This window comes from Oryza glaberrima, chromosome 5, assembly GCF_000147395.1.
Source record: "Oryza glaberrima chromosome 5, OglaRS2, whole genome shotgun sequence".
In the NCBI taxonomy this organism is placed as follows: domain Eukaryota; kingdom Viridiplantae; phylum Streptophyta; class Magnoliopsida; order Poales; family Poaceae; genus Oryza; species Oryza glaberrima.
In genome coordinates this window covers 24985624-25011618 of record NC_068330.1, presented here as the reverse complement: position 1 = coordinate 25011618, position 25995 = coordinate 24985624, and the positions used below count along the sequence as shown (strand labels likewise).

Here is a 25995-nt window from a genome sequence, read left to right as displayed (position 1 = left end):
TGGTACGTCTTGGTACCTAGGTACTATGAGGTACCAAATTTTACACTATATTTTTGGTACCTCATGGTACCTCCTCAAGGACCGTAGAATTGCTCTTAACTGAAACATGAATCCTCCAATTGCTGTACAGCGTTTGCTACCTTAAGTTTATGCTGTTCTTTTGGATAATTCAAGATGTTAGCATATCCTTGTGTTGCTATTGATAATTTCAGTTTGTTCCTTATTTTCTCTTTTTGGATATTGAGGTGAGTGCTCTTTGCTTTGGTTTGCTTGAAGTGCATTTGCATGCAGTCTATTTGGTTCTGTACTTTGTCAGTCTACTCTTATTTGCTTGAATTCATTTAGTATATGTAAGGCATCCAGTGGAGTCCTTTTTAGACAATGAAGGCATCCGGTGGAGTGAATAGAGAAAGTGAGAACATTGAGATTCTTAGTTGGTGGCCTGGTGCTTCTTATATCTCTGTTTTGCAAACCTGTCTGCATGAGTAAAAGCAAACGGTTCTTCCAACTTGTCCATGCATTTTTTTTTTCATTTTTGTTCTTCCGATAAAATTATGGAGTAACTGTTAGGTTTTTAGCTTGCTACACGAGGGATGAGGCTGGCTTTCTAATTTGGCCGTTATGACTGAACATTGTGTAAGCATTTTTTTTCATTCTAATTTAGTGTTGCAGCACAACAATGTCTTACCATTTCTTACGTTCTGCTGATGTTGTACTAAACATTATCGTTGCTTTCTTCTGATGGAAAATGTAAGAGAAAACTATGCCCATAGAGTTCGGAGATCAGTAACTTACTGTGTCTGCTTATATCTGTTTTTTTAACCCCGTCGGGGTGTACTTGTATAAGAAGGTGTGCTTGTATCTGTTACAGAACAAAGCTGTAACATATCCGGCGGCAGACTGAGGCCGGATGTTTCTATGTCAAAAGCTCTGTAAACATCACCACAATAAAACAATCAAAAGGAAAATTGTGAAGTAGTATAACTTTTGGTGTTTCCTCCCAGAAAATTCTTTCCGTGAAGTTCTGCTGAAATGGCACCAGTTGTTTTTCCTTTGAGATGCCTTGCAGTGTTTAATGGTGAAATGCACCTGGAATCAGTTGTTTTTCCTTTGGTATAAACTTGAAGTGTTCGTATTTTTATGGTTCACATACTCAAAGTTACAACTCGGAGAAAGCAGAGAGTTGCGAACACACCAGCACGGTAGCACCACTGCACCAGTACTGCAGTACATATCCAGCTTCAAGGTGCCAAAAGGAAGTGCTCAAAATAATTCCTGGCTTCCTGCAAAGGCAATTCTTTTTTTTCTCCCTTTTTGAAATCGACCAAGGCAACTCCTTGAATCTTTGATCACCATGGGCTTTTCTTAATGCTTTCCAGACCGAAATGTACAGCCCAAGAAACTAAGTTCCCAACGGCCCAAACTAACTCAATTGCGATATAAAGGTCCACTTCTCTTGCAGCCCACGCTGAGAACGGCATCCTCCTCCCACGGTCCCACCACCCGGCTTCTTCTAGAAGCGAGAGGAATCATTTCAAAACTCCGCACTCCGCAGTCTCATCTTCCTCCTCGGCTCCTCGCCGTCGTCTCCTCCTCTATCGCTTCCACCCACCAATCCAACAGCAAAGCCCCACTTCCCAGCCATCTCCTCCCCTCCCCTCCCCTCCAGGATCCAATGGCGGAGGAATCTTCGCCCTTCGATGAGGTCCCCGCCTACGTCCTGTACGAGATCGCTCGCCACATCCCCTGCAAGGTCGACCGCGTCCGCGCGCTGGTCGTGAACTGCTCGTGGCGCACGTCGCTTCAGGCGCTCCCGCCACCGCCCCTGCCTCCACAGCTCCCGTGGCTACTCCGCCCATCCGCCGGTGGCCCTACCTTCTCCTGCCTCCTCAGCGGCGCCGACGAGCTCAGCGTCCACCGCGTCCGCGTCCCCGCCGACCTTCGCGGCGCGCGCTACTTCGGATCGTACGAAGGCGGCTGGCTCTTCCTCGCTTCTGGACAAACTTTCGGCCACATGCTCTTCAACATCCGCACCGAGCAACGCCTCTTCCTCCCCGACACTGTCACCCAGCCGTGGAGATCAGATGACTTCCCCATGATCATGCTCGCCGCCACCGTCTCCTCCCCTCCGAGTGCCAAGGACGACCTATGCTTCGGCGCAGCCATCGTCTCTGATGTTGGGCAGAAGCTTGCCCAGCTATGCAATGTTTTCTGGGAGTTGGGGGATTGCAGAGCCGTATCGTTCGTGCCACCACAGGATCCGTTTAATCTGTTCTTCGAAATGGAGGACGTGATCTAATACCAGGGGGCGTTTAACTTTCTGAGCATATGGAGAAACGTTCTGGAGTGCAGGCTGACATTGCACCAAGTAGTCCTGCAAGTACATCAAAAGTGGAGGTTGTTTTTACCACAAGAGGAACTTAGCCTTTGCCGCAATGCGGCTGCTCGCTATCTTGTAGAGTCCCGCGGGCAGCTGCTCATGGTCATCAGGGAGCGGCCTGCTTACAATCAGTCGCGGGAGTTTTTCATTTTTGAGATGACAAAGACAGAAGAAGCAGTCGACGAGGCGGAGTACATCTGGAGGAGGATGCCAGAGCTCGATGGACGGATGCTGTTCGTTGGACATGGCTGCTCCAGATCCTACGAAGTGGGTGACTTCCCCGGCTTTCAGGAGGGCATCTACTTCTTCGACGACCAGGATTCATACAGTGTATCCAGTATTGCTGAGGATAATGAGTACACCTGCTTCGACAATGGGAAGTGGTCCGCCGGGCCGCCTCCAATGGAAACGTACTGCTTCTGGCCGGATCAAGTCAACTCGAACTACTCTTCACCGGTTTGGCTTCTCCCTGGAGGTGAAGATGATGCCAATAATGCTCAAGCTCAAGTTAATGTTCACATGCTGTAGAGCTGCTGGAGTCTATGTTAGCTGCCGAATTGGGGCTAACCTGTGCTGCATTTACATTCTGTTAGTGTTACCTCTTGCTGCTTTGAGATTTGAGGATGAGATAGTTCTTGCTGCTTTGTGAATTGGGATAGGATTGTTGCTGATTAGTCTGGTACAGTTACAATGACACGGTGGATATTAGCTGAAAGCCTGAAATCACTTGCAAACTCATTACTGAATCTATGTGCTACTTTGTTCTCTGTACTTAGCAGTTCATTACTGCATTTTGGCACTTTCTGAACTATGATATTTCCTGACCTCTGAGATTTTGATGAACTTTAATACTGAAATTACTGGGCTAGATTCCTGTTATGATTCTTGTTATGTGATGCCTGTGTTGAAAAGCAGAATTCAGTGCAAGATGTATGTAGGTGCTTTGATCTCTGCACTTAGCAGTTCATTACTGCATTTTGGCACTTTCTGGTGCTCTCTAACTTTTGAGATTTTGATGAACTTGAATGCTGAAATGACTGAGCTAGATTGTATGATGTTAGTGGTCAAATGCAGACTTCACTGCGAAAATTTGTGTTTATGTGCTTAGAATTTAGTCAAAGTGTTAAAGGCTGCAGGCATTCTCCTTTTATGAACTGACAGAACTGTATTTGTCAGCCGATGCTTCTTTACAGAGCTTTCTGACAATGCAATTTTAGTGCACAATGCAGAGTAGGTGGGGCTTCTGTAGTGTTAGCCAATGCTTCTTACAGGAACAGGAGGAAGAGACATCGAATTACTCTCCTCCTTGTTTGGCTCCTCTCTGTGCCAGTATCTCAAGTTACTCGGTTGTGTGGCTAGCTAAGATTCACCGAGCTACACCCTGAGTTTGCGTTAGTATCTTGATTCATTTTGTTGCGCTAATATTTCTGGGAATCAATTCTGCCAGAATACTTGTTTGATGTAAGTCGGTGCTTTCATCTTTTGCTGTTCCACGGCCATGGCCTTCGCCCTGATGGTCATGTTCGGGGCCTCGCCGGCGGTGGACAGGGGCCGCGGACCGGCGCACGCCTAACCCCCGTGATCCCGGTGACCGTCAAAGCAAAAGCGGTTGTAGCGGGCCCAGGAAAGCTGTTTACCCAGAATGGCAGCCTGAATGCGGCTAAAATTCATCAGGCCTCTGCTTCAGGCCCAGGAAGCTGCTTTAACAGAAAGCGGTCCGAATAGGAGTACAGCCGAAGCTGTGGTCGCCTCTGCGCACAGTTTGTCCCCTTCTTCCAGTACGGGCTCCACTCCATTCTCCAACAACCCCCACCTCTCTCAGAGCAAGTATAGTGAAGCACTGTCAGCCGGCGAAATAACTGACTACGTCACCCAAATCTGAGGTGGAAGAGAGAGAAATCCTAATAGAGAATAGGACGGGCGACTGGTGAGACGCTCGCTTGAAGCGGCAGAACCGAGATAAAAAGCTTCTTCTCAGCCTGCTGCATGCGACTGGGCCAGCAGCTCCCTCTCTCCCATTTGCTACTAGTACATGCAAGCATTAACTCTTATAGCCAACCTCTACGCCAGTTCACTATATGCAATGACTTTCTCAAATGCTTAAAGTGACATGGCCACCCTATTGCGCCAGGGGCCGGCGAAACCATTAACCATGCTCTCAGGGGCTCTGAGTCCAAGGTGGATTCTGAGATGGTCCCCTGCCCAGCCAGTGGTGGACAAATCACTGGAGCTGTCTCTGTGTCCAGCCTCTACGGCGGCGATCCCTATATCTATGGCCCTGTTCGGTACCCATAGTTCTCAACACCCCTTCCTCGTGGTCTGCACGCACATTTTTTAAACTGCTAAACGATGCGTTTTTTTAAAAAAATATATATACGAAAGTTGCTTAAAAATTTATATTAATTTATTTTTAAAAAAAAATTATGTAATACTTAATTAATCACGCATTAATAGACCGCTCCGTTTTCTGTGCGCAGCACATGTGTTACCAACCCTGATGTCCGAACACAGCAATAGTTCTTGTAGAAGCGTTGGGATGGGACAACAGAAAGCTAATTAGTACTACCTCCGTCCTAAAATATAAGCATTTTTAACAATGAATCTAGACAACTGTGTATCTAGATTCATAGCTAAAAGTTGCTATATTTAGGGACGGAGGGACCGAGGGAGTATACAATAGCAGTGTGTTCCCTAGATTCGAACGTGTTAAGCTTGCGATCCTCATCAATAAATATCAGTGACCTGAGATCCTCAATATCAGTCTGAGCTTGCAAGATTTGTCGTTGAATCTCGTACTGCAGCTCGTTGAAGCTCTCTTTCTCCCTAAGGTTTGCATCAACCACGGCTTTGCCTTTAATAAGAGGCAACTCAAAAGTATTAATTTCCTGTAAAAAGTATTATGGCCGTATTTAGTTTCAAAGTTTTTTTTTTAAACTTCCAACTTTTCTATCACATTAAAACTTTCCTACACATACAAATTTCTAAATTTTCCATCACATCGTTTTAATTTCAACAAAACTTTCAATTTTAGCGTGAACTAAGGGGGTGTTTGGGGCTAAACTTTAGCCCCTCTCTCAAAAACATAAGTCCCTAGGGGAGGTACTAAGGTGGTGTTTGGTTGGAGGGACTAAAGTGGGGCTAAACTTTAGTCCCTCACAAAAACATAAGTCCCTACACTTTTGTGAGAGGGACTAAATTTAGTCCCTAGTTCCCAAACACCCCCTTATGCTTTTGTGAGAGGGACTAAAGTTTAGTCCCTAGTTCTCAAACACCCTCTAAACACAGCCTATATTGTCCTCAGTGGTGGTTCACTCCTGGTAGTTGTTGTCCTGGTCAGAAGCCTACGTTCAATGATCGCATCATCTTCCTGCAGCCCAAATGCATAATGTGCAGACATGTCTCCGCCCCTTCCAGCAACTTTCCTCCCTTTGGCAAGCATTTTACAATCCGAGGGATCCCATAACCGAAATCAACACAGTGCTATGATAAAAAGAAACTGTATCATTTGGAAGTCAATCAGTTGTGCAGTTTTGACTGGCCACAAATATAGCTTAATTAATTTCAACAACAGGAGAATAGACATGAATGGGCATAGAGTACCTCAGTAGTGAAGCACAAAACCAGGCGGCAGTAACATATGCAAGACTAAAAAGAATGAGGAGAGCTAGCATAACAAGAGTCTCCAGATCACAAAAACTCAGTCTTATGACCTGCTGCATCAGACTCACAATATCCCAAACGCAACTAGATTTGCGCAATCGCACAACCTTAACATCTCACGTATCATTCTAGAGTTCCATGGACATCAATCACAACTACAATTTGGCAGCAATGGGGAACCTAGACCCAAACATCTTGCGTATCATTCTAGAGTACCATGAACATCGATCACAAGTAAATTTTGGCAGCAATGGGGAATCTAGGAGAGTTCACCTCCCATCAAATCGCACAAACCAATCAAAGAACAAAATTTTCACTCAAATACTAAGGAAGCAAAGAACTGCACAGGTTCCATCCAGCCACTCACCGGGTGCGGCCGTGTGGGCCGCAGACGGAGACGGCTGCGCGATCGTCGGGTGCGACGCAGCGGCGCGGAGGAGTTGAGGAGGCGGCGGCTGCTGGGTACCGTGGTCCGTGGGGCAGTGGGGGCTGGCAGGCTTGGTGGGGAGCGGATAAAGTTTGAGGCGCCTACAAATCAGATGCCGGATTTTTTTTTTCAAAAATCGGACGTTGTTCCATCACATATAAAACAATGTTTCAGCAAATAACGAAAGATCACTGCAACATTTGATCTATAAATAGTGAAATAACACGAATATACTTGCTGAAACATTGTTGGTGGAAAAGAAATGAAACGGATTCTCTTAACAGAGCATTTCCGTAATATGTGGGTAGTTTGTTGCAACGGCACATGGTGGGGATGGCCCGGAGGCGCGGCGCCCGATTTTTCGGCGAGGCGAGGCGGGAGGCCAGGGCCCTCGATGCATGCGTGCCCACATCGGACACCCGATTTAAAGAATATTCGGATAAAGTTCTTATTATTTCAACTTTTTATTTTTTTTTATTTAAAAAGTAATTCATTCTAAAACTTATTTCAAAATATGAACCTTTTGGTAGCATAACAAAATAACACTGTCATGTCACTCGTAGTGGACATGGCAGTTTTGTTCTGTCACGTCAGTCAAAGTGGCATAACCAAATAACATTGTCACGCCATTTAGGGTTTGTTTGGCACGACTCCAACTCCAACTTCACATCTCCTGCAGCTAGAGTGCAGTCAAACAGTTGTAGCTTCACCTAAAATCGGAGTGGAAACTGGTTGGAGCTCCCAGAGATGGAGATGGTTTAGACTGCTATACAACTCCACTTTAAGAAGTAGTAGATCTACCAAACGGGCTCTTAGATCGGCGTGGCAGTGGTGTTTCACTATGTTAGTCCGACTGACGTGGTTAAAACTTAAAGATTCAGATATTTAAAATAAGTTTTAGAAATGATTATTTTTAAAATATTAAAAACAAAAATTCAAAAAAAAAAAGAAAATCGAGTGGATATAGAGACTGGAATAAAAAGTTAAGAACACGGAAACTACTTTTGTTTAAATTTAAGGGCCTATTCGCAAAATAGCGCGTGCAGTCTACCGTGTTAGCCTTCTCCCGGGTTTATGTATTGGCACTGTCGGTATGTGGATGGTATAATTTTTTTTCTTTTTTCTGGTTACAACCATTCAGGGTTGTAGTCTTATAATTTTTTTTTCTGCTCTATCAGTAGACTTTGCACCGTCTCGTACAAGTCATTAAAAAAAAGATTTCGGAGTCTACACGTCGCCACGCAGGTACGTACGACGACACGGAAGGTCTCGATTAGAGATGGCGACGGGTATGGACCCGACGGGTTTCCACTCCCCGTACCCACACCCATTGAAACTAAATCTGCTCACTAAAAAACCCACACCCGCGAGCGGGTGAGAAATTCCCCCATACTCGCACCCGCACGGGTGATGGGTACCCATTTGGGTACCCATCCGTTGCAACAATTTCAATTGTGCACAACAATAACTCAATAAGATTATTAGCTGCAGTGATATGTACACAGCAAGATTGAAAAACTAAGGCTCAAACAAACCATACAGGATACATACAGCCTGGCTCCTGCCGACAGCTGACCGGCGCGCGGTGTCCCTGCCCCCAAGCGGCGACCGACGCGGTGGCTATCCCGCCCCCAGGAGGCGGCGTCCCTGGCTCCCTGGACCCTGCCCCAGGTGGCGACCGACGCGGTGGATGTCCGCCCCTAAGCTGGGGGCTGCCCGCACGATGGCGCCCCTACTCCATCGGCGCGACCGAGACCGGCTGGCGGCTGGTGCTGCGGCCGTGCGCGCCTGCGCGGTGGCGTGCCGGCGTGTGGCGTGCGGCCGTGGCTTGGCCGCTTAGGGGATGGGGGACAGCAGAGAAACAGAGTCAGGAGGGAGAGGAGAGGAGGAGAAGGGGAATAAGGTTTAGAGGGGTGAGGAAAAGAGGATTTATACTTAGTGTTTAGATGGTTGTGGGCCTTGGGCCATCTGCATATTGGGCTAGGCCTACGAGTATTTTCAACCCACGGGTGACAGGAGAACGTACCACACCCGTGTACCCGATGGGTGAAGGTTTTGCCCGTTAACGTACCCATGGGTATGATGTTTGGAACGTTTATACACCCTAAAAGAGTAAAAACCCAACGGGTTTCGGGTCACGGGGCCCGTTGCCAGCTCTAGTCTCGATGCCTTTGACCTTCAAGGGCCACCGCTGCATTGTGCACGCGGCGCTGTCGCGGAACGCCACGTGGAGCGGGTTTCACGGCGTCAGGACGGCGTAGTGGTCACCGATCCCCCGGAGACGGGCGTGCGCAGCAGCTAGCGCCCGAGATTGTGTCCGTGAGACCGTGACCGTTGACCAGATCGCAGCGCCGCGCTGCGATGCCATGTGGCAGTGCGACGATTGGAAGTGACGGTACAAGTACGGGGCTACGGGCTGGCCGCTAGCTCGATGGGCCGCCTGAACGGGGATGTGGTCTACGTGGGCCATATGTTTTGGGCCGGAAAGGATTGTGGCGTACGTTTCATACGGGCAACAAAGCATGCAAATACTGCATGTTTCAGTGTTTGACAAACAGTATATCTGATGAGGATATGCTCTGTGGAGAACATTGGACATCACATACTATAACTTCTGTACTCTCTGGAAGTGGAACTAATTCAGGCTGAACTTAGTGTTTTCATGTCGGTGGCAGCTTGTTACAGCCTACTCTGCATTGCGTAGTGAACATGATCTGGTTCACAAATTAATTTCAGTAGTACAAATCATGCATGGTAAAGAGAGGCTGGCTGTTACTAAGATGGACCAGAGTAGAGAACATGTAAAATGAAAAAAACTATACGAATGCAATTTATCAAACAACATCATGTGCATTATAAGAGTATGCATTCTACACAGTTATAAGAGCTTAGATATCTGCAATTTCAGTAAAGTCTGAAGAAGCTTTCTGACAATGCAATTTTAGTGGCCCATAAAAAGAGCAGAAAATGAACCATAACCTAGTAGTTTCTTGCAGGAGCTAAAAAACAACATGATCACACTTCACATGCCATGAATACAAATACAGTACTGTCAGTTCATAAAAGGGGAATGCCTGCAGCCTTTTACACCAATTTCTGACTAAATTCTAAGCACACACACAAATTTTTCGCAGTGAAGTCTGCATTTGACCACTAACATCATACAATCTAGCTCAGTCATTTCAGCATTCAAGTTCATCAAAATCTCAGAAGTTAGAGAGCACCAGAAAGTGCCAAAATGCAGTAATGAACTGCTAAGTGCAGAGATCAAAGCACCTACATACATTTTGCACTGAGTTCTGCTTTTCAACACAGGCATCACATAACAATAATCATAACAGGAATCTAGCCCAGTAATTTCAGCATTGAAGTTCATCAAAATCTCAGAGGTCAGAAAACATCAGAATTCAGAAAGTGCCAAAATGCAGTAATAAACTGCTATAAGTGCAGAGATCAAAGTAGCACATTGATTCAGTAATGAGTTTGCAAGTGATTTCAGCTAATATCCACCGTGTCATTGTAACTGTACCAGACTAATCAGCAACAATCCTATCCCCAATTTACAAAGCAGAAAGAACTATCTCATCCTCAAATCTCAAAGCAGCAAGAGGTAACACTAACAGAATGTAAATGCAGCACAGGTTAGCCCCAATTCGGCAACTAACATACACTCCAGCAGCTCTACATCATGTGAACATCAACTTGAGCTTGAGCATTATTGGCATCATCTTCACCTCCAGGGAGAAGCCAAACCGGTGAAGAGTAGTTCGAGTTGACTTGATCCGGCCAGAAGCAGCGGCTGACAACGTGAGGCGGCCCCAACGTGTACTTGCCATTGTCGAAGCAGAGGTACTCCTGGTACTGAACAATCCTGGATACTGAATAGAACTGCAGGTCATCCAAGAAGTAGATGCCCTCCTGAAAGCCTGGGAAGTTAGCCAATTCGTAGGATCTGGAGCAGCCATGTCCAACGAACAGCATCCGGCCAACCAGCGTGGGCACCGGCGTCCAGACGTACTGAGGCGCCCCGGCTGGAGCCTGAACATGCGTCATCTCGAACACCGAGAACACCAATGGCGGCCATCCAGGAAGGTTGCACGTGCACTTGAGGACCATGAGCAGCTGCTCGCGAGACTCCACGAGGTAGCGAGCGGTGGCAACCGGGCGAGGGTAACCGAGGTCGTCCTGTGGCGCGAACATCAACCACTCCCGATGATCTACTACCAGGTCTGCTTGATGCAACGCCAGCCTGCACACGAAGACGTTCTTCAGCTTGGTGACGAAATGGAAGGCTCCCTTGTGGTAGATGACGTCCTCCATCTCCTCCACGACGAACTGGTTGGACACCACGTCGAACTGATGGTCCGGAGGGATGGACGGGATGGCCATGTGAGACCCCATTCGCCAGAACGTGATCTGCCGCGAATCGGTGATGAACGGCGTGCAGTGGACGATGGCAGCGCCGATGCATGGGTCGTCGGTGCCGCGGCTCGGAGGGGAGGAGACGGTGGCGGCGAGCATGATCATGGGGAAGTCATCTGAACTCCACGGCCGGGGGACAGTGTCGGGGAGGAAGAGGCATTGCTCGGTGCGGATGTTGAAGAGCATGTGGCCGGAAGTTTGTCGAGAAGCGAGGAAGAGCCAGCCGCCGTCGTACGATCCGAAGTAGCGCGCGTGGCGCAGGTCGGCGGGGACGCGGACGCGGTGGACGCTGAGCTCGTCGGCGCCGCTGAGAAGGCAGGAGAAGGTAGGGCCACCGGCGGATGGGCGGAGTAGCCACGGGAGCTGCGGAGGCAGGGGCGGTGGCGGGAGCGCCTGGAGCGACGTGCGCCACGAGCGGTTCACGACCAGCGCGCGGAGGCGGTCGACCTTGCAGGGGATGTGGCGGGTGATCTCGTGCAGGAGGTAGGCGGGGACCTCATCGAAGGGCGAAGGTTCCTCCGCCATTGGAGCCTGGAGGAGGAGGGGAGGAGATGGGTAGATTTTCTGTTGGATTGGATGGCGGAGGCGAGGAGGAAGACGACTGCGTTTGAATTGAATGGATTCCTCTCGCTTCTGGAAGCCGGCGGGTGGGGGTGGGGGTGGGGGGCCTTGCAAGTTGCAGCTCTCAGATTGGGCTGCAAGAAGTGGACCTTTATGTACCATTGGATCAGGTTGGGCCGTTGGGATTTGGGAACTCGGTCTCGTGGGCTCTGCGTTTGGGGCTGAAAAAGGAGCAAAGAAGCCCATGATACTCAGGGAGTTGAGACCGTGACAATTTTGAGTGTTACATCTTGTAATTTTCTTTCTTTGTTTTCCTTTTTTTTAATTACTGCGATGTAACATTTGCAAGAAAACCTCTCCTCATCTCGGCCACATTTGAAAGCCATCCCATCAAAGATTTATGTACAACCTTATGTCCTTATCCTATTTTTTTTTCGCCTTTGCGCTACAAAGACACTACCAAATCAAGAGGACTCGTGTTGCCGCACCTATAGCCGCCGTGTCCCTACCTAGCACATCACCCCTTCCTTGCCTCAGTGGCATCGAAAGGAGCAAATGCTGACGGCGAGGCCCCACACATCCATCCCCACCTTCTTTGCCTCTCCTCTCCACTAAGAGTATCTCCAACGGTCTCCTTATCCTACTCTCTAAGCCAAATTTTTAGCAATTTTGAACAAAAATACACTCCAACAGACTAGCCAACCAGATGGCCAAGCCATCCGGCTGGCCAAACTCCACCTCGCGCTGGCCAACTTTGGCCAGCCAAAATCACCTCTCCAACATGGGCCCACGCATGGACCCCACGCCTTCCCCCTCTCCCAAATTGAGTGACGTCTCTCCTCATCCCCCTTTTCCCAAATTGATCCAACGCCCTCCCCCCGCCGGCGCCGCCCCTCCATCGCGTCGTCGTCTGTTGCCGAGGCCGCCGCCCCTCCGTCGTCGTCGTCGTCGTCTGCTGTCGAGGCCACCACGTCATTATACCCCTCCCCTCTCCTCTCCTCCACGGGAGGCGGTGAGCTCGAGCGCGGCGAGCTAGGCGGGGAGGCACGAGGAGGGGCGAGCGGGTGGAACGCCGCCGCCCGCGGCGACGACGGCGCGGAGGAAGCCCGCGGCGACGCCTCCTCCCTCTCTCCCTCCGCTGCAAGATCCGCTTGACCTCCCTCCTCTACAGCTCCGCTACCACCGACGCCGGCCGCCGCACATCGGCGAGCCGCCTCCCCTCGCCAGCCGCTGTCGCGTGGACATCGTCGCCAGGTTTCAGTGGAAGAAGAGAAGAAGGGGAGAAAGAGGAAGAAGAATAGATAGTAGAGGCTGACATGTGGGCCCTAAGTGTCATAGACTTATTATAGAGAGTGTAGATGGAGAAGCTGTTGGAGCGAATAACTAGTTTGACTAGCCAAATCAGATGGAGAGTTGGCTATATGAATGTTTGGAGAGGCTATTGAAGATGCTCTAAGCCCTCACTATCTTTCTAGTCTCCAGCAGCTCCCTCATCGTCGAAGACACCCAGCTACCAAACCTTGCACATCGTCCTCCAGTTCCACGGCTTCGATGTATTGCTGCTGCTTCGTTGCTTGCCCATATCCACTGTCCGCCGACCGTGTGCTCACGGCCATCCCTTTAAACCTAGAGCGAATCCTCCCCCTTCTACCTTGATCCTAAACCTACGTTAGGTCCTTTGCCTAAGTTAGGGTGTCTCCAACGATAAAGAAAGGTAGAGCTCGCCATAGATGGAGGAGCTGGAGCGCAAATCTTGGCGTGGACCCAACGATTTAGAATCTGTAAGATATCACTCTTAATTTTCTGTCAAATACCATTTGCAAATCCGGTCTTTTTTTTCTCTTATCCAGCAAAGAGGTATACGTGGTGCGAAGTGAAAAATGTTGGTTTAGCTCTAATTCATTATGAAACTTTTCCAAGATCGTGGGACAAGATTTCTGGATTCTGCATCTCTGCTTAGAACCTCAGAACTGACTCGGCACCTTACTATTTCTTTTATTTTCTATGAAGTGTATAAACATATAGGCAAATATGTATAGAACAAATCATCAGCATCGTCTTACAAGTTACAACTGAAATGTACTCGTTGGATTAGCAAAGTAACGCCTTCTACACTTGGATGGTTCTTTACAGTGGCCATGTTGCTTCAAAAGAGACTGAAATGTGGTCGGAGCCACAGGCACAGGTTCATCAAACACCCGAACGTAGATGTGTTTATCAACTGCCAGTTGTTCCAGCAAGGTTCTGCATGTCTGCGAACAGAGAAGGTATATAAACCAATGAGGGGATGAAGCTAAAATATTGTTATCACGGTCATTTGAATATAGAATATACAAATGCATCGTTTTTGGAAGGAATATGCAAATATAAATACGGTTAGATGGGGTAACATACCTGAGGGTTCAGTACATCCATCCGACAGATAAGGTGCTCCTGAAACACGCAGAGCAAACGGTCAGAATTTTATTTTAGATGGAACGACCAGAACTTGAATAGTGTTTCCATGCTTGATGCTTCACTCTCAAGGGGAAAGCAGGTTCAAATAATTAGATCCACCCTTTTGTTGGTGTTTTCAAAGTCATGCATTTAACTATATGAAGAAAGTACCCCAATCATCAGCACTAGTTTTGACAGTTAAGAAAATTATTCATATCTCAATCTTATCCACAAAACTAAGCTGACCCACGAACATCACAAACAAAAGAGAAAAACAGAAATATTCCAAAAATATGAAAAGCTTGATTTTGAACCCCCCAATCTGGGACATATGGAGTTCAATTTTGAAATTTTTGCTTACGTAAAGTCTTCCTAAAAATCTGGAGTTTATATAATTTAATAAAAAGGATACTTGGCCAAGAATGACATTTAACATAATACAAACCTTTTAGCAATGTACAATGAACAAAAGTGAATTATGGCTGACCAAATAATGCACAGATTCAGTGGCATATAAAAATTTCCCAACACAGAAATAAACAGGTCAAAATAACAAAAATAAACATGCACCTCCACAACTCCTGGATATTGCATGACATATCCAATAATTCGACGGCTTAAACCTTCATAGACAGTGTCATTCATGCTACCATCACCATTTATCCACGGTAATATTGGCTGATAAATATGCCTTCCACAAGCATGACAGCAACCACTGCCCCCATTGTCTTGTGTTGGAGTAGATAGCCTCTCATCCTCTCCACTGTGCATATGAGGTGAGCTCGAATTGCTTTGGACATCAAGGACTGTAACAGTGTGCACATCACCAAGCATTTTTACAGTTCGCTGCAAATTACTAGCCACCCCATGCTTATCTTTGAGTGTATTTTCGGCATCTCCAGTTGCTGCTATTTCAAAAGCTGGATCTCGCAAACAGCTGCAACCACTGTATTTTGCAAGTGTGGTTATATGATACTTCGACTTATGTAGCGTGTCAACGATCTGCACACCATCGTATGCATTGACCTGTGATTTGTGAAGCAATTGAACAACTTCAAAGATATATATTAGGCTTTTTAGCAGGACCTATATATATTAATTAATTCCCCTCGAAAATATATATATATATATATATATATATATATATATATATATATATATATATATATATATATATATTAGTTAATTTAGAGGAAATAACAAAAGATGTGGCCAAGAAGGCAGAAAGAAGTTGCATGCAAGCAGTGCATTGTTAACCAGTGCTTAATACATACTCCTTCCGTCCCAGAATATAAGAAGTTTTAGGGTTTGACATGGTTATTAAGAAAGTAGGTAAAAGTGAGTGGTGGAGAGTTGTGATTGGATGAGTAGTGGAGGTAGGTGGAAAAAGTGAATGGTGGATGGTTGTGATTGATTGGAAATAGAATGTTTGCGGAGAAGTTGTTATATTTTAAGACAAATCCTGAGGGCTAAAAGGACGGAGGGAGTATTTAATTATGTCAATGGAAATTGCAATGTAAATCATTTGTTTGTTGAAAATCTATGGAGAACTGGTAACAAGCAACAAAAAAATGTGAGCAATGGAAATATTCACAACTAGGGACATATGAACTGAATTAAAACAAGTTCATCGACAGACAGTAATCAAACAATAAAGTGCATTACTAATGTACCATATACATGCTCACAGCTTTACCTTAAAAACTAGCTTAAATATCTCAAGCGTATCAATAATCACCTTGACAAACTGCATGCCTGCAGAGGATAAAACAAAACAAATGAACTATACCAGGCAAAAAGATATAGCTTTATGTAATAATTAACTTCTACAAAAACTAAAAAAAAATATTTATTACTGAGGATACCTAGTGGATGCAGTGCCTGTGACATTTCTCTTAAATCAATTCCTTGCTCACCAGTTTGATGAATAACAGAAAATGCATTTCTGAACATGTCAGAAGACAATATGAATGATTCATCTTTACAACAAGATAATGATGGTAACTATTTGGCATATATATTCATAGCATCCCAAGGCCATCCGCTGTAAGACCTCTCCAAATGAGACGCAGACAATAAACAACGACATGAACTAGAGTTGTTTAAATATGATAGCATATTTTGGCTTTCCACCTGTGAACTAACATCCTTGCTGCCCATTTCCCTGGCTAAGGTAAAAATAAGGCATTCTTCATCATGTAATGCATGCATGAGATTGCTTGTTTGGTTTTTCTCTTGATTTAAAGCCACTTGGATTCCAGGGAAGCCTTTCTCGCGGCGATAGCAAAAATCACTTTCTATCTTCGGCAAAGGTTTGTGTTTCTTACTCTTACTACTTTTCAGTTTCACTTTATCAGCCTTGCGTTTGTGAGTGCTGTCATCCAACTCACTAGTATCTTCAACAGAAGGAATACGGTCGTCAGGCTCATCAGCCCCATCTAAAGGAATATGGCTGTTAGGTTCATCGGCCTCACCTACTCCTTTACTTGGCAAGGAAGGTGAAATGCACATTTCTCCTGACAAAACCAGAGAAAAGAGGTGAACAATTTCCCCACATTGTAGATCTGGATACAAATATACTCTACTGTCCATGGTATTCTTTTGCTGCGCTATAAGCCATTTTGAGAATTCAGAAGCCTTCTTCCCTGAACCAAATGGGAAGGGTGAGTGGGAAGCATTAAAGAAGAATTTTCCAGAAAGTGTTGCAGGCTTTGTTCCATTTCTAGTGACCTGCAAAACAAGGGGGAGTATGATATATGGTTAAAAAATCCAGAACAAGGTACCCAACATCGAAATGTACCATACACAACCTTAAATTTGCATCTTGCTTCTGTATGAAGTTAATTTCTTACTGGTGGGATCTGACAGGGATTAGATATGTATCATTTGTGTGACGGCTTATCATGCTTGAGCATATTTTAAATTCTACACTACTACTTGCAATTACAAATAGTTTTCTCATTGAGTAGGGGACATAAGACAATCTTCGATTTCACAGCCAACAAAGGTTGAACATTATTCAACAGGATGGTATTAGAAATACATTTATTTTTCATATTGCATGTTTCGACAGGGGGGATACAGAATAAAATGTATAAGCTGGTTAAGCATACTAAAGAAAAAATAAAAGATATTTGATATATTGATGGAATTGCGTCAAAAAAAAATATTGATGGAAAGATAAGTTAAGAAACACTAACTGTGAAGTTTCTATCTCTCAGAAAGCAAAAGGCTGTAAAAATTTCCCTCTCCGAATAAAGCTTGAAGGTGGCTGTTAATGAAGCTTGTACTTCTGGTCCAGATGATGTGCTGAGATAAACCATCTTGAGGAGCTCTAATGCATTGGCAACAGCCAAGGACTTGCATACATCTCTTTTAGTAATTTCATCTTCGTTAGGTATAATGACTTCTTCATGATATCTAAAGAAATTTTCCGTGTTTTTACTTGCATGGATTGCAGTTGGATGTCTATACGGTTTTACATGTTCATGGAGTCCGCTTTCTGGAACTTCAGTGCTTGAGCTGGTTACATATTGCATAATCTGATCATTCCAAGGAAAAATCAGTATTGAATAAAATATATGTTGGTTGAGGATAAAGAGATAATTACTTACTGTCTGTTCCTGCCCAGTTGGAGCTTCGTCAGCATTAGAATCATTGCTCACTTCATTCTTAGAACTGATTTGCTTGGTTCGGTCCATTTTTTCTAGTTGAATGAACTCAAGGACTTCATCGAGCGCACCTCTTATTTCCTGATCTTCAAAATTATCCCAACTTAATTGCTCAGAATCTGAATCTACACAGTTCTCTTTGTTAGAATCTGAGACTTGGGAAAGTAATCCTTTCGCTTTTGATATCCTTTCCCTTTCAAGGTGCTTAGCATAACGTATCCCAAGAAGGTTGCAGATTTGGCTCACTGCTAATCTTATGTACATTTTTGCTCGAAAGTCTGACATCCTTCTACAACATGCTGCTGGTGAAGCTGGAAGATCAGAGAGAGAGTTCCAATCTACACGGGAAGATCTTGCTCCACGTGCTGCACGGTATCTAGTGTATATCATCAACAATTTCCTGCAAATAATATTAGCAAATCAGGCTTCATGTAAAACTTTTCATCTCCAGTCTTAAGGTCTCTTTCATGTAAAACTTTTCATCTCCATGTATAACTAAAACTTTTGAGGCTTTTTTTTTTGAAACAACCCGCACAAGACAGTGCAGAGTAGCAGGGACTAATATACCTGTCAGATTCGTATGTCCAAAATATTTTTTTCTCTTTCATGAATTTCTCTTTGTTTTTAGAACTTTCCGTGCATCTTCTTACAAGGGTAGATTGATTGATCATTGGACTGCTTTCCTTATCTTCAGCTGTATGCACGGGAGAATCAATGTGGTATGTGGGAGTGCTGCTAGTTTTGGATACCGGTAGATAATGTTGTTCTGGTAGATCAGGGGATGATAGAAAGATTCTCTCTGGTACTTCTTCATTCGGAATAGACTGGGATGATCTCTGCTGAGCTGATCCGCTAGCTTCAACTTTTTGTTTAATAAACTTCAGGGTAATCTCATCAGCAGATCTTTTCCTTTTCTGAGAGGTTGACCCAGAGCTAACTTTTGGCTGACTTTGTGAAACAGGAACTCTCGGCTGTCTATGACGTCTATTCTGGGAGGAGACACAAAGCACCTACATAGGTAGAAACCAATCCAACCAGTCAGTGCTATTGGATAGGAAACCATAGACATAACAAGAAAATAAAAATTCCACCCAGTAACAAAAAGGATACTATAATAAGTAGACAAGACAAATCAGCCATACAAAAGTTGCAACTAGGATGACGAAACCATCAGGCTAACAATGAGTAGTTAAAATAGAAAAGAAGGATGAAAGAAGCAAGCAATTACTCCTGATAGGATAAGCATAATGAATACTAAAACATAAGACCGTATGAAAATCCCCTTCCTGCTAAATAATCCTATACATGTTATTATTGCCAGTTTCCATGCTAAAAATTCTTTCATTAGCTAAATAATACTTCCTCCGTTGCACAAAGATTCTTGATCTAGCAAATATCAGACAAAGAAGTTGTGGAAAATGACATGGTTACCCTCATTTAGTTCATCCCAAACGTGTCCCAAAGCTATCATAAATTGTGTGGTTCAGAGCTTGAACCCCTTATGCTCCTGACTGTTGGCATCCCCAATGCAAACATTTTGATAAAAATGCATTGGAACATGAGAATGACAAACATTTTGATAAAAAAATTGAATGCTAGAACAACAGTCTTTGTGAAACGGACATATGATGAGATTGCTCTTTGTTATCAGGATTTAATAGAGAACTGCTGATGGTACAGCATTGCTAAGACAAAAATAATAGACTAGAAAAAAAATACATTTTAACTACCCTGAAGTACCCAGTTTATCTACTAAACCCCCTAAGCTTCGAGAATCAGATCACCTCCTATCATCAGTCTTTTCTTTATATCAGCAACCCCTGGATGCTGCTCCCATTCAATTCAGTGACTCACCCACAGTCATAATGGCCTGCCACTAGCTTTTCTACACCACTGTGTTCGCAATGCTCTTACTCACCAAGGTGCGCTAAGCATCCTTCCACTAAGTTTTCCCTCAAGGCCAGTGGTGACGACATGCTTGGGGATTTGGCTAGGCAATTTCTCATATAAATTATCCATGAAATGTGCACGGTATAGGCTCTCACAGGCCGTACGGTAATGTGCCCCATGCAAATATCAATAATGGATCACACATTCTGCAGAACCAGTGCTGGCCTCTGCCAACCTACAGACTTCACTTATCACGCATGTCCTGCGAACCATGCAGTTACCCTCAAAATATTCTCTCTTTCATCTGAGAATTCATGAAGTTGCTACTGGTAAAACTGGCTAGAGCCAGTTACCTAGGTGGTAGCTTTATCCTCAACTTCCCATGATGGGTTACATGTACACACTCCACTTGTCATGTGGGGAATTCCGTTCCAGAGGTGAAGGTGCAGGGCTGCGGCAAATGATGGCGCTGGCGCTGGCGCGATGCAGGATGGGAGCGGAGTCAGGTCTGTCATCTGTTTAATCAGTAGTAATCGCGCGATACAAGTCAATGAAGAATATTAATCTCTAAACCATCTTTCTATCTACCGCTTGATCTTCCTGCCCTTGGTGTGCCCTCTCTACGCAGTGCACGCTTCTTCTCTTTCTGATTTTTTTTTTTTTTTTGCCGGGTCTTCTTCTTCTCTTTCTGATGGCTGTGCATCGGTGGCCACGGGGATTGTGACCAAGGCTGCCTGTTCATCACGGTTACTACCTTCACTCAGCATCGGGCCGTGACACCACTGTAGAGGTTCTTGACTTGGGATTAATAATGTGGCAATCGTGCCATCTTAATTTACCCCGTGAAAGAAAATGAATGTAAACAGGGGATGACCTCAGGATCATACAGTTAACTGCTATGACATTAAGCATTGCCATCTTGATTTGAAGTTCTATTGGTCTCGGTGTGGCTTTCTGTTTTACCCTTTCTTCTAATACTTAATAACATGGGACTTAGTTGATTTTGTTATCTAGTTGTCTTTTCCATGATATGTGGAGTTGTCTCATAAACATAATTGATCAAGAAGAGGCAATAGCACTTTATATGAAATTATGAACCAATGTTGTGCAGAATAAGATTTTCTTGTTTTAAAAAAAGTGTATTCCACAGAACTCTGGATGGAAGCGGAGGATTCATACCTGCTGCACAGAGAGAGTTAAATCCTTTGCAATTATGCGACAATCTTTATAAGAAAGTTTCCCCTTCTCAGTGACATTCATAACACGCTGTTGTAATTCTAGTCGTTGTTCAGTAGTCATTACCCTAAGTGAACTCCATGAACGAGGATGAGAAACCTACATGGAACAGGGTATCGTATAGTAACTTGTACAAATAAAATCAGAAGTTCACAACTAAGGCCTAAGAGATCTCAATACACTAACAGTATAGCCAGCATCAGCCAATATTGTTTACAATGGGGATAATTGTTGGCCTTAAAAAATAGCTGAATAGATGTTGGAAAAAATTCAACAAAATAGTAACATTCTTGCTGCTGACAATATATATAGTAAAAGAAGAAAATACAAACGTGAAATATCAATATCAAGATCCATGAAACTACCCAACTAGAGTTTCAGAATAATAGTGAAACAGTTTATTGCAGTAGCAGTCAAATATGGTATTGAAGGTCACACAGATGGCAAAGTTGGAGGCCATGAAGTTATGAAATAATATATGAAGGTCAGCACTACCCACTCAAAAACAATATGCTTATATGCACATTTTAGTAGAAAGAATCATATAGGCAGAACATTTTACCACAACCAGAAAAGAGATGATGTCTCATCATTCATCAAATGCAGGGTATGTAGAGAATGAAACAAAGGTTAGTGCAAAAATCACTATGCGGTTAGCCAACCATGTCAGTCATACATGAATCATATTTGAGAAAAATTATAAACATATTGCTTAAAGGATAAGAAAAGAAAAATGGTAATAAAAAGATAACAACAACTAAACTCGATAGCAAGATGTCATTATTACTAGGTAACAGTGAAACAACATGCAGCAGTGATGACAAACCTCAGGTACAGAATAGCCAGGGAAGGTACTTGACGGCTTAGCAAATCCAGCTGTTAAATGACAGTACTCTAACGTTTCCCAATAAGCATCAACAGACTCCTGCTTTGAAAGCATAAAATCATGCCGAAATTTTGGACAATTGTTCACATTGATGTGTGATGAGGGTAAAATTATTGGTGTAGGTTCTTCAATATAAGGCCTGAGCACCAGTGAATATGTAGGCGCAGCATCTGATTGCACGCCAGAATCCTCTACAGATTCTTTTTGCAAGTTGGATCAACTAAAAAACAGAGCCAAAAGGTGGTCATTTAAAGTCTGTTGCACACTATCCAATCAAGAAAGCATGCAAGCTGAATTGCAATAAACTTGAAGTGGACTTGCTAGACCAAAAAATGCAGCAGGATAACATCAATATAAAAAGAAATCTAGTTTTATATTCTTAGTTTCATGAACTATAAGATTTGCTATTCTCGTAATGTTAACTGCAAACATCAAATACAAAGAACATTACCTTGAGCTTATCTAAAATAGTTATTAAGCGTGAGAGTCGACCCTTGGCATGAGTGTCCATGAGCTGATCATATTCCTTGGTAGGAATTTCTGAAAGTGTTTCTCCAAGACTACACTTAGTTATGACACAATCAATCTTCTTTCCTGATCCTACAACTTGTAGAAAGAGTTCAAGTGGCATTTCTTTTATAGCTGCCGACATTGAAAACAAAAGACATGACTGATTAAGGTTCTTGTTGAGATGCCCTTCTTTGGCATAATCAGATGGGCTGCACCAATTTGACAAACTGCTTACATATAACCACAGAAATTTATGTAACAGCTTTGCCCGAATCATCTTTGCGCCTATGAAACCATTGGCATAAATAGCTTCTAACACTAATGGTTTGTTGACTTTGACTCTACGTCGAATCCTCAAACCATGTATGGCAGCCGTCTGCTGTTTCTTCCTCAATTTAGTTACTGCACGAGAACGAGTTTCAGTATCAAAATTCCTTTGCCTGTCCTTGATCTCATTAACAAGTTCCATTGACAAGTCCCCAACAGAAGAATGCAGTATTACGTCAACAAGATGATTGCGAGCATAGTTTGTGACCAAGGGGACACTAACTTTGATACACTTGCAGCTGCCCTCTTTCTGAAGCTTATTCACTGTGCTAGTCAATGTCTTCCTATCCATTATTTTTCCATTCTCCTTCTCAAGTCTCTCTAGCCATTTATGTAACTCCACCATCAGTACAAATTTCTTTTTCTGGAAAGGGAAAAAGGCAAAGATGTTTATAACAATGCAATCAGGCATGCAAAGGTGTGCGTACACAATCCATGCACATGACACTGACGCACGTACTTGAGTGTGTGTGTGTAAGGGCACATATAAAAGAACAATGACTTCCAACACATCTGTATTTCAGTATATGGTTCATATGAAAATTGATTGACAATAAACTTAGCAGGCAACCTTCAACATATGAAGAATCCTTTTAGGTCTTTGATCATCACGAATTGAAGTAGGACGGTGGCACCTTTTCCTCTTACCCAAGGCAGATTTATCTAAAACAGAAAACACAAGATCACTTTAATTGAACAGACTAGTATTGTCTATGCATATTGCACCCTTTGTTGATTTTAAAGGTACTCGTGCGTCACGAGATTTAACTGTTGTAGTTTTTTTTACCAACATTTAATACAAAAACTGTATGAAAAGTTTAGTTATAGTGATTCACAGAAGTGACACCTTAAATTTGCATTCAATGTACTTTCATATTATCATAATTTGCAGTTATTAGGAAAATCATAAACTAATGGTCAAAATTCAGTACAATGTAATTCAAAAAAAAAATCAAGCCTGCACGAGAAAATTTTAAAAATGAACTTGACTAATTGGATAAAATATACAAATGGGTTTGAATATTATTGTACAATCTGACAATGGGTGCATGAAACAGGGTGTATTATTGCTTATTTATTTGAATGGATTATGGAATTACATGAAGCATTTGGATCTGTGGGCACCCGCAAGTCAAGGTCAAAATAAGTCAGTTTGAGGCAGCACATAAACCAAATGGTCTTACAGAAGCGTTGCAGTTCCCACTTCCCAGATAGACAATGAGCACGGTTTTACAAAATAAATAGAAAGTGACAGGAATTTAGATTGATGTACCTTCCTCTAGTAGTTGAGAAGCTCCAACACAAGTTTCACGGTTACTCAGGAGGTGAGGTCCGATTAGTTTATCAGAGTATTCTTCTTCAAACGAGAAATTGTTATCAACACATAAATCACCCTTAGGGCTAGGAGAACCTGATCCTTTAGATGGAGCTAGTGACCACAAATCGGCACAATAATCATGATCATCTAGGAGCACATCAAAGTTTTGCAGAGCAATACGAGCTTTGTAGTGTGAAAAGTTTTTCGAAGTCCAAACTCGGTATTGTGATGTTTTATCTAGAACTTCAGCCTCCCGAATCAACTTGAATCTTTCAAGCATAGATGAAACTCGTCTGTGGATCCTTTTTGAATTGTTGTGCCCAAGACGTTTGCCAAGCTAATTGGAAGTAATATGAGAGCATGAGTTGCTGATTTCAATAAATATTTTTTTTTGAATGAATCGGCAAGCTGCCAATTTCATCGAATAGAGAAGGAGTAAACTTTACAAGTAAGAAAAACCAGGCCCAGGACCTTCGGTCCTACTGAGCTAAAAATAAAAAGCAAGCCAGCTACCAAGATGCCTCGCCCCCGCCCGAGACCATGTTTTGGCCTCCTCTTTAATTTTGGCCAACAGACTTTCTGTAGATAGCTCTTTGTGCTGGAAAATTCTACGATTTCTCTCGTTCCAGATTTCCCAGTTGACCAGAAGTGTTAACGTGCGGAGTGCTTTCTTTGGGACTTCCTTCAAGTTGGCGGTGGCCTCCCACCACTCTGACACCGATTGAGCTGGTTGCCATTGTCCAGGGTTCAGTTGACCACACCCAATCCAATCAGATAACGCCGCCCAAATTTTCCTGGTGTATCTGCATTCTACGAGGAGGTGGAGAGCAGTTTCTTGGGTGTGTCTGCATAAGGGGCAGAAAGAGTTGTTCTGCCAACCCCTGGTTGCCAGTCTGTCGGAGGTCCAAACTCTATTTTGGATGATCAACCAGGCAAAGGTCTTGCACTTGCGCGGTGCCCACGGCTTCCATATTAGGATGTTAAAGTTGGTGGCAGTAGTACCTAGGAGCTGCGCTTTGTAGACCGACGTCGCCGTATATTCACCGTGGCTAGTGAGCTTCCATACTATCTTGTCCTCCTCATTCTCTGTGAAATGCATGTTGTGCACTGCACTCCAGACATTGATTAGCTGGCTGACCAGCTCCGTTGTCCAGCCTGAGGCTGGAGGAAGGTCCAGATCGAGCAGCCACTGGTCTGTGGCTTAGGCCTGTTGTAGCGTGCTGTTCTTTTTCTTGGAGGCCACGTAGATCAGGGGAGCTACATCCTTTAGTCTTCTCCCTTCCAGCCAAGCTGAATCCCAAAAGCTTGTTTTCGCTCCATCCCCTATAGTTATGGTTGTTGCTGCTGCAAAAAGTAACCTATCCGTGTCGTCACAGGGTGTTCCCGACCCCACCCATGCTTTTTCCGGTGATCTCCACTCGTTCCAAAGCCACCGCAATCGTAAAGCTCTTGCAAATTCCTCCAGGTTTAGGATGCCCAATCCTCCTGAGGCTGTAGGGAGGCAGGTCCATGTCCAATTTATTTTGCACTTGCCCCCCGTCAGAGCTTCACCGCCTGCCCATAGGAATTTCCTTCTCTGCTTGTCGATGACCTCTAGGGACTCATTTGAAGTTTTTAGGCCCGTCAGAAGAAAAACAGGTTGTGAAGCGAGCACCGATTTAACCAACGTTAATCGCCCTGCCAGGCCAATATGTCTTCCTCGCCAGCTTGCTACTCTACTCATCGATTTGTCGTAGAGAGGTTGAAGGTCTACTTTGCGCAGACGGCCAGTGGACAGAGGCAAGCCCAGATACTTCATCGGGAAGCTTGCCCTAGTTGCAGGCGTGTCATGCAGGATGTCGTCGAGGTCCAGATTATCGCATCTGACCGGCGCCACTTGCGATTTTTGCAGGTTCGTGCATAATCCTGATACCTTCCCAAAACGATTTAGCAGATCGGCGAAGGCGCTCACGTCCTCTTTGGTCGGATTAATGAAGACGGCCGCATCATCCGCGTACATAGATGTGCGGAAGCGCACAGCTCTTCCTCGCAGCTTACTTAAACTCCTATGTCGGTAGCCTTGTCTAACAGGCGCTGGAGGGGGTCTATAGCCAAGATGAAGAGGAGGGGGGATAGGGGGTCACCCTGCCGCAAACCCTTCCCGTGTTTGATTGTTTCGCCCGGGATTCCATTCAGGGTGATCTTTGAGGTGGAAGTGGACAGCAGCCCGAATATCCAGTCGCGCCATTTTTGCGGGAAACCCCTATTTTGGAGGAGCGCAAGTAGGTAGTC

At 44.3% G+C, this 25995-nt stretch overlaps 1 protein-coding gene and 2 pseudogenes across 1 annotated transcript; 1 reads left to right on the top strand and 2 right to left on the bottom strand.

Moving 5' to 3' along the window:
• Positions 1–1675: 1675 nt before the first annotated feature.
• LOC127775169 (uncharacterized) lies at positions 1676–2908 on the top strand (annotated as a pseudogene).
• Positions 2909–10148: 7240 nt separating this feature from the next.
• Positions 10149–11414, bottom strand: LOC127772725 (uncharacterized). Its single transcript, XM_052298681.1, has one exon. The coding sequence runs from the start codon at positions 11412–11414 to the stop codon at positions 10149–10151; it is 1266 nt and encodes a 421-aa protein (XP_052154641.1).
• A 2102-nt stretch (positions 11415–13516) lies between these two features.
• On the bottom strand, positions 13517–25723 carry LOC127774296 (uncharacterized; annotated as a pseudogene).
• Positions 25724–25995: the final 272 nt, after the last annotated feature.